The sequence below is a fragment of the Amblyraja radiata genome, chromosome 12 (genome assembly GCF_010909765.2).
Source record: "Amblyraja radiata isolate CabotCenter1 chromosome 12, sAmbRad1.1.pri, whole genome shotgun sequence".
NCBI classification, from domain to species: Eukaryota; Metazoa; Chordata; class Chondrichthyes; order Rajiformes; family Rajidae; genus Amblyraja; species Amblyraja radiata.
In genome coordinates this window covers 10,553,672-10,573,308 of record NC_045967.1, presented here as the reverse complement: position 1 = coordinate 10,573,308, position 19,637 = coordinate 10,553,672, and the positions used below count along the sequence as shown (strand labels likewise).

The 19,637-nt window shown below is 44.4% G+C and overlaps 1 protein-coding gene across 2 annotated transcripts in view; it reads left to right on the top strand.

Moving 5' to 3' along the window:
* atp1b4 (ATPase Na+/K+ transporting family member beta 4) overlaps positions 1–19,637 on the top strand; it is a 46,578-nt gene that overhangs the window by 12,918 nt on the left and 14,023 nt on the right. For both annotated transcript variants that reach the window (XM_033030212.1, XM_033030211.1), the window contains exons 3-6: positions 5,552–5,720; positions 14,311–14,439; positions 14,739–14,843; positions 18,467–18,663. In XM_033030212.1, the coding sequence (XP_032886103.1) occupies positions 5,552–5,720; positions 14,311–14,439; positions 14,739–14,843; positions 18,467–18,663 (600 nt within the window). The remainder of the gene's footprint in view (positions 1–5,551; positions 5,721–14,310; positions 14,440–14,738; positions 14,844–18,466; positions 18,664–19,637) is intronic.

The following is a 19,637-nucleotide window of genomic DNA, read 5'->3' as shown; positions in this document are numbered from 1 at the left end:
ATAGTTTAGTTTAGAGATGCAGCACGGAAACAGGCCCTTCAGCCCACCGAGCCCACACTGACCCGTTCATACTAGTTTAGACTTCTGACTTTAGAATTGAGACTTTAGAGATACAGGTCCGAAACAGGCCCTTCGGGCCACCGTCAATGCTGGCCAGCGATCACCCCGTACCCTTGCACTATCCTGCACATTAGGGACAAGTTACAAATTTACCGAAGCCAATTAGTCTACAAAATAGCATGTCTTTTGGATGTGGGAAGCAATTGGAGCACCTGAAGAAAACCCACGCGATCACGGGGAAGAACGTAAAACTCCGCATAGACAGCACCAGTAGTCAGGATCGAACCCTAAGAATCTTCTCCGTTAATTCAATGGTTCAATTCAATGATTCAATGATGATACAATTCAATGTGGTCTGTGATGGGGGTGGGGTATAACTTCCTGCGCCTTCATGGTCGGCTGCGGAGGCACCCCCCCCCCCGGGGCATGGAGACGGAAGTGCCAGAGAGGAAGAGAGGAGAGGGAGGGTTGCTGGGGGGGGGGGGGTTTGGCACTACCACTGACGTACTGTAAGGCTCACTGGCCTGTAATTCCCTAATTTGGCTCTACTGCTCTTTTGAAACAAAGGAATAAGATTTACTCTTCTACAGTCCTCTGTAAAGTCTGATTGCCCACTAATGTGGAATTATGTGGCCAGAAGAGAGATCATGGTTTTCTAAATATTATTTTTGGAAATTTTAAATTTGTGTTGTATTTGATGATTATGTGGTGTTTTCTATTTTCTAGCACTGCTACAATGTGATAACATTGTTGTCAATTATAAAGTAAAACTTTGGGGTAATTCTGCTTCTCCATTCCATCTCTAATCAAGTTGCACCTTCCCATAACAGGAAGAGTTCTTGTATATTTTGCAGAACCTCATTAGAGAAGTATCTATTGAGAATATTCCACGGAAATAAAGATAGATCTATTTAGGGCCATGAGGTGTTGGAAGGAACTGCAGAAGCTGGTTTGCACCGAAGAAAGACGCAAACTACTGGAGTAATGCAACGGGTCAGGCAGCATCGCTGGAGAAAAGGAATAGGTGACATTTTGAGTCGAGACCCTTCTTCAGACTGGAAATTCTTCTGGAAATTTAGGTCCATGATATTGCTTCACTTTGGGATCAGGAGAAATAAAGTCTGGGCAACCTGTTCTATTGTTAATTCGTGAAATTAAAATATCAATAAAAAAGACAGTGAATTTCAATTGGCTTTATCAAAAGTTCCCCATCTTCCTCCAACAGAAATATTAGTAGAAAAAAAAATCAAACGTCCAACAGAATAATTGATTCTCAATTGTGTCAAGAATTGATTATTCATATTTAGCATTAAATTCAATACTTAACAGTTCTGTAAAATTACAACTGTTCATAGAACATAGCACATAGAACATATAACATAGATCATAGAACATAGATCATAGGAATAGGAACAAGCCCTTTGGCCCACAATGTCTGTGCCAAACTTGATGCCAAGGTAAACTAACGCCTGTCCATGTAATTAAGTTATTCAAGGTACACTTTATTGATTGCCAAACAAAAACACTTTAATTTAGTTTTGCACATCCAGACACGGGCAGCTTTGATTAATATAGTTACGGTCGGTGTAATGCATCCATTTCGTAGATCAATCACTTGGTATTTCCTACTGACCACTGTTCTTTAATTCAATAGATTTCCAATATGATAGAAGTCATCTTTCGTTCTAAGCAGGTTCTTTAATAGGTTTAAGTTTGCACTTTTGACATCTGGTGGAAAATGTGGTTTAAACTGCATAGTAATGAGGAAATAAATTGTAATGACTTTCCAAAATTAAAAAAAAATACAATAAAATGGAATATAGATTTGAGAAAATCAATTCAAAAGAAAATGAAAATAGACTACAGAGTCAATAGCCAATTCAACACTTACTCCTAACCTCCAATATATACTTTGCTGCTACAACAGTTATTGGCATTTCTCACTCTTGCCTCTATTATTGATTCATGTTCATAAATTATAGGAGCAGAATTAGGCCATTCGGCCCATCATCTTCTCCGCCATTAATTCAGAATGATTGACTGGCATTTCATTCAAGAGCAAAGATTATATTGATATTTATTGATATATCTCAGTATTCCCAAATTGGTCATATGAGTTATTGTATAATCACTATGTATAGTCACTCAGCTTGTACTCGCTAGAATTTAGAAGATTGAGGGGGGATTTTATAGAAAGTTACAAAATTCTTAAGGGGTTGGACAGGCTAGATGCAGGAAGATTGTTCCCGATGTTGGGAAGTCCAGGACAAGGGGTCACAGTTTGAGGATAGAGGGGAAATCCTTTAGGACCGAGGTGAGAAAAACATTTTTCACACAGAGAGTGGTGAATCTCTGGAACTCTCTGCCACAGAAGGTAGTTGAGGCCTGTTCATTGGCTATATTTAAGAGGGAGTTAGATGTGGCCCTTGTGGCTAAAGGGATCAGGGGGTATGGAGAGAAGGCAGCTACAGGATACTGAGTTGGATGATCAGCCATGATCATATTGAATGGCGGTGCAGGCTCGAAGGGCCGAATGGCCTACTCCTGCACCTGTTTTCTATGTTTCTATGTGAGATTGGTGTTAAAGATTTGATTCTACTAGAAGGCCCAGATATTGGATCATGCCGCTCCACAATTTGTGCACTATGCAATTCAATTTCAATAAAATATCAACCCTCAAGGATAGTTGTGGGCTTTCTGCAGTTTGCTGAAATGCTGTGATTTTCTTTCCAAATCCTGATGCACTAATATGTAGAGTAGCTGAATGTCAGGCAGTGGGATAAACATAGAGGTGGACACCACCACTTCTGAGATTATTGGCCCAGGAACAGAGCAGGCCTTCAGGGAGAAGAAAGCCTTCACAACTCTTATGGAGGGCCTGTCTGAGTGGGCTTCAACGTACAGAACCTGCTGCTGAGAAAATGTCTTGGGTAGTTCCCGTTGAAGTGGTGTATTCGTGTCCCCGACTTAAGAGGACATCCCACTCCATCAGATTGTGATCCTTGTCTGGTCTGCTCCCAGAGATGTAGTTTAGTTTAGAGATATATAGCGAGGAAACGGGCCCTTTGGCCCACGGAGTCCACATCAACCATTGATCACCCATACACTAGTTCTATCCTACACACTTGAGGCAATTTCCAGAAGCCAATTAACCTACAAACCTGTATGTCTTTGGAATGTGGTGGAAAACCAGAGCACCCAGAGAAAACCCACGTGGTCACAGGGAGTGTGTGCAAAGTTCACTCAGACAGCATCCAGGGTCAGAATTAAACTCTGTGCAGCAGCAGCTCGACCGCTGTGCCACCCCATGTACTGAATTGTTTAGATGATCACCTCCCCACCTCGACAGATCAACAGATTTACTGACCCACCCATAGGATGACTGCTTCACCAACCACCCTCCTGCACATTCTGGCTCACTCCCAGTTCCCCAATACAGACCCAGAACACCCCCAAATACTGACCATTCATTCCCCTGACCTCCGACCCTCTGCCCAACCAACCCTACTCCATTCCATGCTCCGCTCCCTTGATCTCCTGGGCTGATTTCCACTCCTTGCAGCTTACCCAGCCCAACCCTGGTCCTGGAACCCCCCCCCCCCCCCCCTGCTATCCCTGCGTCCCACTCCACTTCTGACCCTCTTTCCCTGTGAGTGCCCCTCGCCTCCAATCTCCCCTCACACTCCCCTCCCACTGCCATCCTCTCTACGCAAAGTTTGGGAAAACAACAGGCCCATCAGACCACCAAGTCCGTGTCGACCGGCAATCACCCGATCCTGCACACTCGGGACAATTTTACAATTTTACCAAAGCCACATTAACCCACAAACCTGTATGTCTTTGGAGTGTGGGAAGAAGCCAGAGAAAACCCGCAGGGTCACAGGGAGAACGTACAAAATCCGTGGAGACAACACCCGTAGTCAGATTGAACCCAGGCCTCTGGCGCTGTAAGACAGCAGCTCTACTGCGGCGCCACTGTGCCGCCCTACGTGTGCCACATGGACGCTGAAGACAGTCAGAACCTTTTTCCTGAGGTGGAAATATCAAATACTAGAGAGTATAGTTTACAAGTTTAGAGGGACAAAGTTTAAAAGAGATGTGTGGGGCAGGATTTTTACACAGAGGATGGTGAATGTCCGGGACACGCTGCCAATGGTGCTTGTGGGGGCAGATCGTCTTTTTAAACAACGGACAACCCGCTGACGTATGCATCTCAGGGCCAATGGAGGTTGGATGCACTGATATTAATGCCCACTGGCTAATCACAGTGCGATTGTATCACTTGGGGGTGGGAGAAGGCTAAACAGTATAGCCCACAGTAGGTGTACCTAGTGACAGTCCTATGCTGAACTATCTTACACTCTTCTGCTGAACACAAAGTGCTGGTGGAATTCAGCGGTTTAGGCAGCATCTGCGGAAGGAATGGACAGAAGACATTTTGGTTCAGAACCCTTCTACTCTGACTAAAGAGTCTTACACTATTCAGATTGCTTTTCAATGAACACAACAAACTACATACGGCATGATATGAAGAGAATGTTCCACTATGAGTTTAACAATATTTTCTAATTTCCACTAAAACACAATAAATCAATTTGTTGTTTAAAAAGATAATATGTTTATTATCTTATGATGATGAGAAATGTTAAATTCACATTGGACTGTTTCTCAGTTCATGTCCATAAGTGACGAGCAGAAATAGGCCATTCAGCCCATCAAGTCTACTCCACCATTCAATCATGGCTGATCTATCTTTCCCTCTCAACCCCATTCTCCTGCCTTCCCCCCCCATAGCCCCTGACATGCATACTGAGCAAGAATCTATCTATCTCTGCCGTAAAAATATCCATTGACTTGACCTCCACAGCCTTCTGTGGCAATGAATTCCACAGATTCACCACACTCTGACAAAATAAATTCCTCCTCATCTCCTTCCTGAGGGTACGTCCTTTTTTTTCTGAGTTATTCTCAGTTAATCACATTGTAGTCGCCTGGTTATGATCTTCACGTAGTCTACACTTGTGCCTGGCACTATTTCGCTAATGCTGGTTTTTGCTGAGCTGCCCCTCTGCTGTAGTAACAAGGATTAACGGACCAGACAACGTCAAAGAATTCCGGCAGGGAATGGTTCACTCAAGTCAAGTCAAGTTTATTCGTCACATACACATACGAGATGTGCAGTGAAATGAAAAGTGGCAATGCTCGCGGACTTTGTGCAAAAAGACAACCAAACAAACTACAAACAGAATGTAACAGAATCACATATTCTTTTTCATATTAAATATTGTAGGCGGAAGGAAAAAGGGAAAAAAACAGCAATTAAAAAAAAAAAGCAGTAGGGTGGTACAGTAAGGTTAGTCCCTGGTGAGATAGGAGTTTACAGTCCTAACGGCCTAAGACGCTCCTGAATGTTTGTGGCCTGTTTTAACATAACAACCTTCTTCCATGCAAACTAAACTTCCTGCTGGTATTGTACCTCTCACTGATTCAGATAGACATGCCGAGAGACAAGGGGGAAGGCAAAGCAGAAGCGGAGGGAGTGACGAATGTGGCTGGTGGCAAACGTGGAAAAAAATCGGATGAAAGAATGCGCCAGTTTAAAACTTTCCTGTGGAACCCGGAAAAGAAAGAATTCATGGGAAGAACGTCGAAGAGTTGGTGTGAGTAGTTCTACATGCATCCTTCATGCTGACTTACAGCTGGAGAGGTGCAGAGAAAATGCCGTCAATCTCAGGCTGGGTCGTATCAGGTACCAGCGGCTCCTGCCTGGATGCTTGGCAATGCTCAGGTCATTTCACAGCATGTAAATTTTGATTCAAAAGACGAAGATAATGATTTGGTCAATGTGAGGTAAAATAAGGGTGGCATAATAAAGGAGTGTACTAATCATAAATAAAATGTCAAATGATTTACATTTCACTCTTCAAAAGCAACTGGTTGTAAACTAATGAATAGAATAAGGTTTTGTCAACAATACTGCAGATAATGCAGATCAGGTCACCATACTAGGACGATGATGTAATTCTGGGTCTGTGTGTGCATGTAGATGTGCAACCTCTGTGTGCATGCACATGCATTACTGTACAGAAATTGTTCTTGTGACTTGGTATAATCATCACAAATTCTTAATCCTAAGGTAATATAAAAAAAAGCACATTTAGGAAATGATTATCTCTGAGTTTCTCCAGCATTTTTGTCTACCTATTACTTTAGTGGATATTGTTTTTATTCTTGTGATATAAATCTGTTGAATTCATAAAACTTGATCAAAACATTGGTCATTGGAAGTTATCTATTTTGTGTTATATAATTGCATTTTTAATACTTGGTTTCGAAAATTGTATTTGCATTCCAACACGTAAATTCCTTTGGTAAGAAAATAATTTGTTTCTTGTAAAGTTCCAAAGCTGTATATTTCAGAACTTTCAAGTTCTATTTTAAATGAATTAAGCAACAGTACAGTTTCACTAACTTTTTCAAGACTCTGACCGAGCAAAAAGTTGCAGTGGCATTTTTGATAAGAGGAGTGAGAGTGACTACCAGATACATGAATTGATTTAAAAAAAAACTCAGTTAAAGAAAAGTTCAAATGAAATCTTCATCACAAATTCACTATCAGCATAAGGTTTTATGTTAAGGCATGTGCTTTAATGGCATAGGTTTAATTTATTTTAAAAGCCTAATATAAGCTTCAATAATGTTTTTGTCTGGTACTTTTGGTGGGAAACAAATCAATAAGACAAATGTACACAAACTGGCATACAGCATAAACAGATTCTATTCCCTGACTACTGAAGGACTTGCAGGAAGGATGTGGTAAACTGAGGTAAACTGTGGCATCTTGGGTGGAGATTTAGTCATCGAGTCATACAGCACGGAAACAGGTCCTTTGGCCCAACTTATCCACATTTATTTTGGCATTACCAACAATTTATCCAAAAGTGAACTGGTGTTTCTTCACCGTCGTTTATGGAATGTGTGTGTGGCTGGCAAGCTTGGCATTTATTGCCTAAATGTAATCATCATTGAGATGATGATGATGGTGAGGATCCATCTTGGACCACTGCAACTCCAATGGTGAAGGTGTTCCCACAGTGAAGTTGGGTAATGAGTTACAGGATTTAAAGTCAGCAATGGTAAGGAGCCAAAATTATATTCTCAAGTCACAACAGTGTCCAACTTGGAGAGGAATTCACATGAGGTGCTACCTTCGTCATAGATAGAGTCATATAGTCATACAGCATGAAACAGGCCCTTCAGCCCAACTAACCTGATTGATTGATTGATTCTTTAATATCACATGTGACACGTCACAGTCATTTTTTGTGTTTTGCATACCATACACAAAGTATGCAAAGATTCGCCATGTATAGATACATAGATACATACTTTGATCTCTCGGTGGCGCATCCTAGACCCTCCAGCACCCACCCCGGGTCTGTCTGATTCCTGACGCTCTCAATGCCCGTCCGACCTCCGGAACTCTCTGCGGACCTGTCCTCTGCTGACCACCTCCAGGTCCGCTCTTGGACGGCTCCGCGACGCTTGCCAGGAGATTCCGACGGCCTTCCTCACTCTCAGACAACCTTCCGAAGCTAGTCCCATTCGCCCATGTTTGCCCATATCCTTCTAAAAGGGATACAGGACAAATGCGGGCAAATTGTTCTGCTTTGGTAGCATCTCGCAAATGCATGACCTCAAAATCCGAGAAGAACCATATCCCTCTAAAATAGGGATATCAAGGGATTTGGTCTGATGTAGAAAATACTGAAAATTACAGTATAAGAAAAAAATTGTGATTTGTAATATTTGCAACAAGAGCTTATGTACTGGGAAAGCACTATGGGGGAAAATGGCAACCTATTGAATAGGAAGTTAGGAGAGGCGATAAATAGATTTATCAGGTGTAAATCTACATTGAATGGGACAGAGCTATCCTTTATTGCACCCATTTGTTAGGTAAATGCAGGAATAATTTTCCATTGACAAAGAACTGGAGGTTGAGCGTTGATCAATGGTAAATTGTTTCAAATATGTAAAATCCACATGCAACCATTGTGTTGAGACTTTAGACTTTATGATACAGCTCAGAAATAGACCTTTCGGCCCACCAAGTCTGCGCTAACCAGAGATCCCGGTGCATTTACACTATCCTACCCACTAGGGACAATTTTACAATTTTTACCTAAGCCAATTGACCTACAAATCTGTACATCAGGGATGTCGTACAATCTCCGTACAGACAGTCCCCGTAGTCAGGATCGAACCTGGGTCTCTGGCGCTGTAAGTCAGAAACTTCACCGCTGCACCACTGTGCCGCCTAGTGTTGTGGGAATATAAAAATACTGTAGGTGCAACAAATCTTTGAAACACTTTGGGTTCTCTCAGAGTGTTTCTCAGTGTATGCACTGTTAAGGCCTTGAATAAACCGACTTGTTTGTGAAACTCATCACTGCTCCACGAGATGTTCTTGTGTTCTTCTCCGTTCCTATCTGTGCCGTAAATAAAAGTGCAGCCAGATTCAGGGTGCAGGTTAAATCCAACATTCCCTCCGACATGGTCCTTCTTGGTTTTCGAGGTTATACATTTGTGAGATGCTACTGGTGCAGAACAATTGTCATTACTTTGGTGTTGAGATGTAATTTGTCTTAATAAAAAAAATTACAATTTCATCAACAGGTAATAGGTTAGGTGCGACTGGAATCATGCATAGGGTCTGTGCCCATTATGCTGAATGGACAGTTTCAATGTCATCATTTCTATGACTTTCCACTGTAATTAATTTCCCACATTTTATGTAAGATTGCGAAAACATTTTGCATCTAATTCACTCCATCCACACATTCCCTAGCGCTGTTTCTGTTCAATTTGGGCAGATGTTAAATGGAATAGGAAAGGGTTAGAGGGAAGGGATAAGGTCAAATGTGGGCAGGTAGGAGGACTTGCATCTTGATCGGAGTAGACAAGTTGGGCAGAAGGGCCAGATTCCTTGCTGAATGCAGCCATACATAGAAACATATAAACATAGAAATAGGAGCAGGAATAGGCCATTCGGCCCTTCAAGCCAGCACCACCATTCAATATGATCATGGCTGATCATCTAAAATCAGTAACCCATTCCTGCTTTCTCCCCATATCCATTGATTCCTTTAGCCCTAAGAGCTATATCTTATTCTCTCTTGAAAATATCCAATGAATTGGCCTCCACTGCCTTCTGTGGCAGAGAATTGCACAGATTCTCAACTCTCTGGGTGAAAAGGTTTTTCCTCATCTCAGTCCCAAATGGCCTACTCCTTATTCTTACACTGTGACCCCCTGGTTCTGGACTCTCCCAACATTGGGAACATTTTTCCTGCATCTAGCCTGTCCAATCCCTTAAGAATTTTATGTTTCTGTAAGATAGCCTTTCATCCTTCTGAAATTTCAGTGAATATTCAGGAGATTCAAGATTCAAGAGAGTTTATTGTCATGTGTCCCAGATAAGACAATGACATTCTTGCTTTGCTTCAGCACAACAGAAGCCCAGTCGACCCATTCTTTCATCATATGCCAGTCCCGCCATCCCGGGAATTAACCTGGTGAACCTACGCTGCACTCACTCAATAGCATGACTCTCTGTTCCATTTTACACCAAACACTGGGAATTTCACCACACTTTCAGTGAAGAAGCACTAATGGAAGAGCCCCTAATGAAGAATTTCCCTGGGTTAAGACATATTTAAACCAAAGGGAATGTTCAGCTCTGTTTTAAGTGTACACAATACATACACAATTTTTATAAAGCTGTAAACATATATCCCTTAGAAATTTTTATGTTCATGTTTTCTAATGCACTATAGATAGAACTGAATGGAAATTGAACCACTTAAGTCCATGACCCTACTGTATGAGGTTGCACTTCTTGCTTTTACATTTCCAAGGGTATTCAAGAACATTATTGAGAGGCAGTATGTTCTTTATTGATTTGCCACATCAATTACTGAAATACCTCATGACTTGACATTACGCTTTGAGAGCATTAAATGGAAGTAACGTCACCATTAAAGTAACAGACTGTCAGAACTGAACGAGGAGGAGGACACAAATGCAGGCTCAGACACAGGGCAGATCAGTCTTCGGCGTTTAATCGGTCCAAGTCAGTACACAGGTAGGCAAAACAGAGGCAACAGTACCATATAGGAGCAGGCAAGAAACAGTGGTCGAAAATACAGGCAAAGGTCGAGATCACAAGGTCACAAGATTTCGAGAGCAGGAACGAGGTGATACCAAGTAGCATACACAACGAACTGGCAATGGGAACTAAAACACAAAAGGCTTAAATACAGACTAGCAGGGGATAACGAGACACAGGTGAAACACATCAGGACGTGGCCAACAGACTAGCAGGGGATAACGAGACACAGGTGAAACACATCAGGGCGTGGCCAACAATCACATGAGGGTAAACGACCTGACAGGAAATGGGACCTGAAACAAGAGGAGATGTGAGACACCAAAATAAAACAAGAATGCAAACTCTAATACTAAAAACCAATAAGAAACAGAAACTAGATCAAACGCGAGACCTGACAGTACCCCCCCCTCCACGGCCGGCTCCATCTTCAGGATGTTGGCGCCGATAGTCCCTGATAAGTTCCGGGTCGCATATGTTGCGAGCTGGCACCCAAGACCGCTCCTCAGGTCCATACCCCTCCCAATCCACAAGATACTGACAACCACGACCACGCCGGCGCATCCCCAGCAACCGGCTGACCGTAAACACTGGACCCCCATCAAGGAACCGAGGGGGCGGAGGGGGTGTGGAGGCAGGGACCAGAGGACTTTCCTTAAATGGCTTCAGACGGGAGACATGGAAAGTAGGGTGGACCCTCATGGCACGGGGGAGTTTGAGACGAACCGCCACAGGATTGATGACCTTCGATATGGGGAAAGGACCAACAAAACGAGGAGCCAGCTTCCGGGATTCCACCCTCAGCGGTAAGTCTCGAGTGGAGAGCCACACCCTTTGACCAGGCGAGTATACTGGAGCCGGCGTTCTTCCACGGTCAGCCATCCTCTTGTAACGCGCAGAACTGCGCAACAGCATCTGACGAGCCCCATTCCAAACCTTGCGACAGCGACGGACGAGAGCCTGAGCGGAGGGCACACTGGACTCCTTCTCCACAGCAGGGAACAGTGGCGGTTGATAACCATAGGCACACTGGAATGGAGAGAGACCAGAGGATGAGCAAGGAAGTGTGTTGTGTGCATACTCCACCCAAATAAGGTGTTTGCTCCAAGTTGAAGGGTTCTGTGCCACCAAGCACCGCAGTCCTGTCTCCAATTCCTGGTTAAGGCGTTCAGTCTGTCCATTGGATTCCGGGTGATAACCAGATGTAAGGCTGACCGTGGCGTCCAACAGAGAACAAAACTCCTTCCAAAACCTGGACACGAACTGAGGCCCCCGGTCAGACACAATGTCTCTGGGAAATCCATGAATGCGAAAAACATGAGACAGCATGACCTCTGCCGTCTTCTTGGCGGAGGGAAGCTTGTGCAACGCAATGAAATGGACCATCTTCGAAAATCTGTCCACTACAGTCATGACTGAGGTGTTACCTTCAGAAGAGGGCAAGCCCGTGACAAAGTCCATGGAGATGTCTGACCAGGGGCGTGAGGGGACAGGCAGCGGATTCAGGAGGCCAAAGGCGGCCCGACGGGAGGTCTTGTTCTGAGCACAAATACTGCAGGCGGCGACGTACTCCTTAATCCCCCTCTCCATGGAAGGCCACCAAAACCAGAGGATGAAGAGGACAGTCGAGGAGATGAAAACTGATGGTCTCAAGGTGATTACCTGCCACGATGAGTTGAACAGGTTGAGTTCGGTGAATTACCCTGTACAGTAGGCGCCCATCCAGTGCACTAGCCTCCATAGGATCTTGAAGCTGTTCACGTTCCAGCTTCAATTCATCAGCCAAGCGAATGTCCATGAAGTTCTCATCTGCCCCAGAATCAACCAAAGCCTGCAGGGAGTGCCACTGGGAATGCACCAACAATTGTACCGTCGACAATGGACGAGAGGAACGGCTCATAGGAGCGGTACATCTCACCAATGTCCTCTCTTTCATTGGTGAGCTTTGTCTTTTACTGAACAGCTGTTCAACAAATGTCCCAGTTCACCACAGTAAAAACACCTAATTTCCCTTAGGCGGTGCTGCCGTTCCTCCGGACTGAGTTTGGCTCGTCCCACCTGCATGGGCTCCTCCGAAGATGCAGGTGGCGCTGTAGGCTGACTGGACCGGCCGAGAGGGAAGAAGTCCCGACTGGAAGGTGAAGGGCGACGCTGCCGCCACTGCTGGGAGGAGGACCGAACTGCAGCCGATCTCCTCTCTCGATCTCTTTCTCTGAGCCTAGCGTCAATTTGGATAGCCAGGGAAATCATAGACTCGACGTCGGAAGGCAGGGTTAGAGGAGCCAATTGATCTTTGATAGCTTCAGACAATCCATTGCGAAAAGCATCCAACAAAGCAGCCTCATTCCATCCATCCTTAGCAGCAACAGTTCGAAAGTCAATAGCAAAATCCATAACAGAGCGATTACCTTGTTTCATGGAGACCAGGTTCTGTGAAGCCTCTCGGCCAGGATTGGAGTGATCAAACGTGCGGGACAGAGCTTCCATGAACAGGGCCGATGTCTGGCAAACAGGAGAATTCCGAGACCACTCCGCCGTGGCCCAAGCCCCCGCCCTACCCGACAGGTGCGTGATGATAAAGGCTACCCTTGAGCGTTCTGATGAAAAGGAAGCCGCTTGAAGTTCGAAATGCAGTCCACACTGAATCAAAAAAGGTCTACATTTCTCCGATTCCCCCGAAAAGTGTTCCGGTCTTGCCAGGTGGACGAATGGAGATGCTGCAGCAGCCGCAGCCATCGGAGCTCCTGGAGACACAGACAAGGAAACAGACTCGGCAGGCACGGGAGCAGCAGCAGGAAACAAAGAATTCAGCCGAGTAACCAGGTCTTCAAACCGAGAACTTAAAGTGTTCACCTGTGAACCGATGTCTGCCTGGAACCGCTGCTGACGCTCGCCGAGATCCCGGAACCCGGCGACGATCGAGGAGAGTTGACCCTCGTAATGCGAGATGCGCTCCTCTTGCTTCTGGAGCGCTGCACGAAAAGGATCAGAGCCCGCTGAGTCCATTGTTGGCCAGTTCGTAATGTCAGAACTGAACGAGGAGGAGGACACAAATGCAGGCTCAGACACAGGGCAGATCAGTCTTCGGCGTTTAATCGGTCCAAGTCAGTACACAGGTAGGCAAAACAGAGGCAACAGTACCATATAGGAGCAGGCAAGAAACAGTGGTCGAAAATACAGGCAAAGGTCGAGATCACAAGGTCACAAGATTTCGAGAGCAGGAACGAGGTGATACCAAGTAGCATACACAACGAACTGGCAATGGGAACTAAAACACAAAAGGCTTAAATACAGACTAGCAGGGGATAACGAGACACAGGTGAAACACATCAGGACGTGGCCAACAGACTAGCAGGGGATAACGAGACACAGGTGAAACACATCAGGGCGTGGCCAACAATCACATGAGGGTAAACGACCTGACAGGAAATGGGACCTGAAACAAGAGGAGATGTGAGACACCAAAATAAAACAAGAATGCAAACTCTAATACTAAAAACCAATAAGAAACAGAAACTAGATCAAACGCGAGACCTGACACAGACCCAGAATTGTTTTACACTCATGTTAGTGTTCAGCATTAACCTTTGACCACGATCTAAGTTTCCAAGCAATGCAGTTTTTTTTCAGTTAATTGAACTTGTGAAACTGTTTTTTAATATTAGTAACTTTGCATCAACAATTGCTACTGTAGCCCATCATCCATGTTTTGGCTTCTGAGGGCAATGATTTTTAATTTCTGCCTTTTGCAACAGTAACCTGTCCCAGGTCTTCAGTTGTACTCCACTAAATCAGGTGATATTTTGTTTTTGAACAAAATGGCATGGAAACAGGCCCTTTGGCCCACCGAGTCCATGCCGGCCCTTGATCACCCATTCACGCTAGTTCTATGTAATCCCACATTTTGTCCACTAACTACAACCTGCTCAATGCGTTGAGCACAGCATGGTCATAAGAGGGATAGAGAGAAAGGGAGAAATATGGTGGCAAATTTTGGTCAATGATGCATTATATCTTCAAACGATTGAATTTTGTGCCAGCACATGTTTCTGACAAGCTTCTCGATGCTTATTTTGCAGCTCTTATTCTACTGTTCTATGTCTGTTTATATTCCTTACTGGCTGGAATGTTTTCTCTGTGCGTGTATGGGATGCTATCAACATTGAGTCCGTATACACCAACATACCGTGACCGTGTCAACAATCCAGGTACTTAGCCCTGTGACTGTACATACAGAGACTGTACTGAGAAGATAGAGAGCAGAAACATTATTCTTCATTATCCAATTATTGGCAGATCTAAAGCAATTATTTTCATCCCTGTAACAGGATAATCTTAATTACATGTACAAATTGAATCCTAAATAATTGTATTCATGATTAATTAAACAGCAACTAGGTACTATACATTGCTGTCAGAAATAGATGTAGACTGCTTGTTTGATCTTACCTAGATATCCATTGCAGTTGGAAGTCAGAATTGTCAATGATCTTTTCCATTTTCCCAGGGATGATGATAAGACCATATCTCGGTGGAGTTTCAATCAGGTTCAAACCAACAGTTGAGGCCACGTGGTCACAGTATGTGCAAAACCTGCAAGATTTCCTTGCACGTAAGTTTTCTTATTGCTTATTCAGGAAGGAATACCATAACCTACCATTTGAAATTAAAAAATGTCAACACAAGAACTCCGAATCATGGTTTAGTTCAATAAACCATTTAGAAACAGGAATCAAAAAATACCAACTTTGCAGTATGAATACGAAGGCTGAATAGTAAAGGGTCTGTCCCACTTTCATGACGTAATTCATGACCGCTGCCGAGTTTGCCCTTGACTCAAACTCGCAGCATGGTCGTCACGAGGTCGCAGGAGGTCGTAGGTAGGTCGTAGCAGGCCGTGATGCTAGTCGTAGGTACACGTGGTATCAAGTAGGTCGGGGAGTTTTTTCTAGCCTGATGAAAAATGTCCACGAGTAAAAAGGTTGTGAATTAGGTTGTGAAAGTGGGACAGGCCCTTTACACTTTTTACTTACACAACGATGCAGGTTGATTATCATCATCTTTGGAAGTTCTTTATAACTAATGTTCATAAATAGTTACCATTCACTTATTGTATAGGCAATGTAATGGGTCAGGACTCTTCTTCAGTCTGAAACGTAGCCTACTCGTATTCTTTAGAGATGTTGCGTGACCCACTGGGTTTTTTCAGAACTGTGTGTCTTCTTTGGTAAACCTGCATTACCTAACTCAATGGGTCAGGTAACATCTCTGGAGAACATGGATAAGCAATGTTTCAGATCGGGACCCTTCTTCAGTCCAAATCAGTAATAACCAATCGATGTCTTCAAAGATGCTACCTGACCCACTGAGTTACTCCAGCGCCTCGTGTCTTTTATGGTAAACCAGCATCTGCAGTTTCTCCTTTCTACATGTTACTGCTCTGGTGCAGTCTGAAGAAGGGTCCCAATATGAAACGTTGCCTTTCCATGTTCTCCAGAGATGCTGCCTGACCTGTAGAATTACTCCAGCACTTTTTCACTCTGTTTTGCTAAACCAACATCTCCAGTTCCTTGTGTCACCGTTCATTTAATAACATGTATAAATTGTTTTCCCTTTCTTGCCCAATATTTGTCTTTCCTTTGAGCTTCTCTCTCAGATGCTAACGACTCATTACCCTATACTAAAACACCTACCCAAGTCATACATGTTCTCAGAAAACATTTGGAGGTTAAATACGTTCCCTCAATGAACAGTGATGTAGTACAAAGGTAGACTGGAAAAATGCTGGAGAAACTCATCGAGTGAGGCAACATCTATGGAGCAAAGGAATAGGTGACGTTTATATGTATGAATACAATGACGCTGATATAAATGCATACAATATATAACAATGTAGTACATATAACCAAAACTATTTGCTCATCTTTTTGTCTGTACCAATTTAAAATAAATTATTCTGCCCTTTAGAAATAATCCAGGATGTCACAGCCAACCTGTATTTAGTAAGGGACTAGACTAAGTGGGACCCCGTTGGGTCCCAGTCACACGGGAGGCCTGGTCCCCCAATGCAATATTCCACCACTCACCTGTTCCCCCAACGCAATGGCGGGAGCATTCTGTAGCCGGGGGACGGGGACGGATTCAGGTGGAAAGCGTCCTGCAGCCAGGGGAGGGGGACAGCTTCAGGCGGAGTCTGTCGGGGGCTGGTGGGGGGGGGGGGGGGAGAGGGGGGGGGGGGTGGGGGAGGAAGGCATGTGGGGGAGGGTGTGTGTGTGGGGGAGGGTGTGTATGGGGGGAGGTGTGTTGTGGGGGAGGGTGTTGTGTTGGGGGGTGTGTGGGGGTGGTGGGGTGTGTGGGGGGGGGGTGTGGGGTGGGGGAGGTGTGGGGGGGGGGGGTGGGGGATGGGTTGTTTGTGGGGGGGGTTGTGGGGGGGGGTGTGGGGGCTGTGGTTGTGGGGCGGGGGGTGTGGGGAGGGTCTGTGGGGGAGGGGGTGTGGTGGACGTGGGTGTGTGTGGAGGGGGTGTGGGGGAGGGGTCTGTGGGGGAAGGAGGGTGTGGGAGTGCGGTGTGTGGGCTCACCAGTTCCTAGTCCCGGCTCCAACCGCACTCCTGGCTCCAGGACCCAGCTTCGGACTCACTCAGCTGCTCCCGTCCCCAGCGCCTATCGTGCTCACAGCCCCCACCCGCGAACACAGCTCACACTCCGCTGCTTCAGCTTTATTCTGGACGGCTTCTGGATGGGCGGCTTCTGGATGTGCTCACGGACTCAGTCCCGCCTCCGGGGCTTTATGCTCCAGTGGGTGCCGGAAGGGGCGTTACCTTCATGGTGACCGACAGGCAAGAAGTCCAATCTGCTGATCTCACGATTTTTTAAACCTTCATAACTTTTGTAATCTCCACCAATCGGAACAAAACTTGGTGTGCTTGGAGCAGAGGAGAATGGTGAGTAAGGTGGCGAAAAAATCCTAGCGATATAGGGTAGCGTTTTTGCACACATTTAAGAACAACGCAGACCGGAAGTGGTCAAGATGAGAGTTTTAGTAATAGTATCGATGGAAGATAGATAGAAAATGTCACATTGTTTCTCGATCTATTTACACATTTGCTCTCTATGCTTAATGTGAAATGGAAAACAATTATTAAAATACTTTAAATTCATGGAATATCAGAGCATAGAAATGGGCCAACTTCATGTATGGTGTTTCATACAATGAAAGCTTCTGCCTTTCCATCATTCCTTTGAACATTTCATTTTATTTAACCAAGCATTTCCCAATTCAATAAAAGCATAAAATGCTGGAAATGTTCAGTAGGTCAGGCAGCACCCATGGAAAGAGAAATAGATGATTTGCATTGAAGATTCATTGTCAGATTTTGATTTTCAATATCCCCAGTTATATCAGCATTCAGAGACTTCTTCAAAGCAGTTGTGGCCAAAGATTATAGAGCAGAGCAAGATGTGCCACTCTGCGAAAAAAGCGTAGTGTGACATGACGCCATTTTATTGAGCAGCAATTTACAATAATAATAACTAAATATGTGAAGTGATCCTTTTTCCTTCGCTCCATAGATGCTGCTGCACTCGCTGAGTTTCTCCAGCTTTTTTGTGTACCTTCGATTTTCCAGCATCTGCAGTTCCTTCTTAAACTCTATATAATACACTGTTCCCTACAACACTGATTACACCAAAGATGATAGAGCAGATCAATCTTTGGAACAGATTACACCAAAGATACTAGAGGAGCATTGCCCGCAGCTTGAGGCTCTCCCGCCGGGCAGAGAGCCTGGTGCCGGCCGCCTTCATCTGGTATCGGGGGGACCGAGAATCAGTCCTGGATCAACTCAGGAAACGTCCTCTTCCCCCAAAGATACTAGAGGAGCCTCTAGTATCTTTGCTTTTCCCTGTGACCTGATGTAAGAGCAGATTATATAACCGTCCCCGCTACCAAAGATGTCGCGTTTGGCATAAACAAATGGCGGCCGTGATGTTCCGTTACGTACTGCACGTCAGACCATTGGATTTCGGAGGAGTGGTCTATCTTGCTCTGCTCTATAATCTTTGGTTGTGGCACTCAATTATAATCGCCTCTTGGGTTATAATCAACTCTACACATTTTTGTAATCACTTCCTTCATTGTTTTTTGCAATTACATGTTACAGTTTGATGGACCAGTGAAATTAATCTGTTACTACAGTGTGCTTGCAGTTTTTATGCCTTAGTTTTCTCTATTTGCAGCTTATAACGATAGTATCCAGGCTATGAAGAACATTCCATGTTCCCCCAGGGAATACTTCATGCAAGATGGTGATGAAAGTGAAGAAAGACTGGCTTGTCAGTTTAATCGGGCTACGCTGAAAAACTGCTCTGGAATTGAAGACCCAACTTTTGGATATTCTATAGGAAAGCCCTGCATTCTTCTGAAGATGAACAAAGTATGTTAGTGTTGTTGAAAGATGCAGGGAGCCATCATTTCTTTCTTATCAACTGGTAACAAAATATCATAACAGTAACACAAAATGGGCTGTGGGTGATAGGATACTCTGTCGACACATTCAATGATACTTTATTGTCACAGGTACCTCGAGAACAGCACCTGATATTTTGCTTGGGCAGCTTACAACCCAGCGCTATGCGTATTGATTTCTCTAACTTCAAGTAACACTTGCTTTCCCTCTCTCTCCACTTCTCCCCCACCCTAGTTCTCCCACTAGTTTCACTGTCCTCCTGATTACCTTTACTGTTTGTATGCCTCGTTCTTCCCTCAACCGACAATGAACCATCCTTGATCGTCGCCATTACATCCTTTTCGCACCTTACATGGTCTTTGTGAAAAAGCTACTTTTCTTAACAACTAAACCAGGTTCGCTTCTTAATAAACAGACACCACACAAACTGTTTGGTAGACCAGTTCAAAACTTTACTTAACATCGGCCGATGGAAGGGAGGGAGAACTCCAGTCAAGTGACCATTACAGACACTTGACCGTCCTCCGTCCACCTCCTCTGAACAACAGAATTACATTGCCTTAAATAGTTTTTTTTTGTCCCCTTAGCACATTTCACAGATTAGTCATGGTCAGAGGTACAGGAAAAGGTTTCCACAGAATGCACCACATTAAAGGCATTTTGTTTACATAGTACAAGATAACATTGGCCATTTGGTTTACGACATTTTATCTTTCTACTTCCCTGGTTCCTCTCTCATCACTTCGTCCTTCATAAACATTGGCCATTTGGTTTATGCCATTTTATCTTCACAGAGATCACCCTAGCTCTTTCGCTGATTCCTCTCTATCATTTGGTCCCTCATAAACATTGGCCATTTGGTTTACGGCATCTTATCTCAAAGAGATCTCTCTAGCTTCTCCTCTCTGCTTGTCACTTGGGAGACAATGTTATAGGATTTA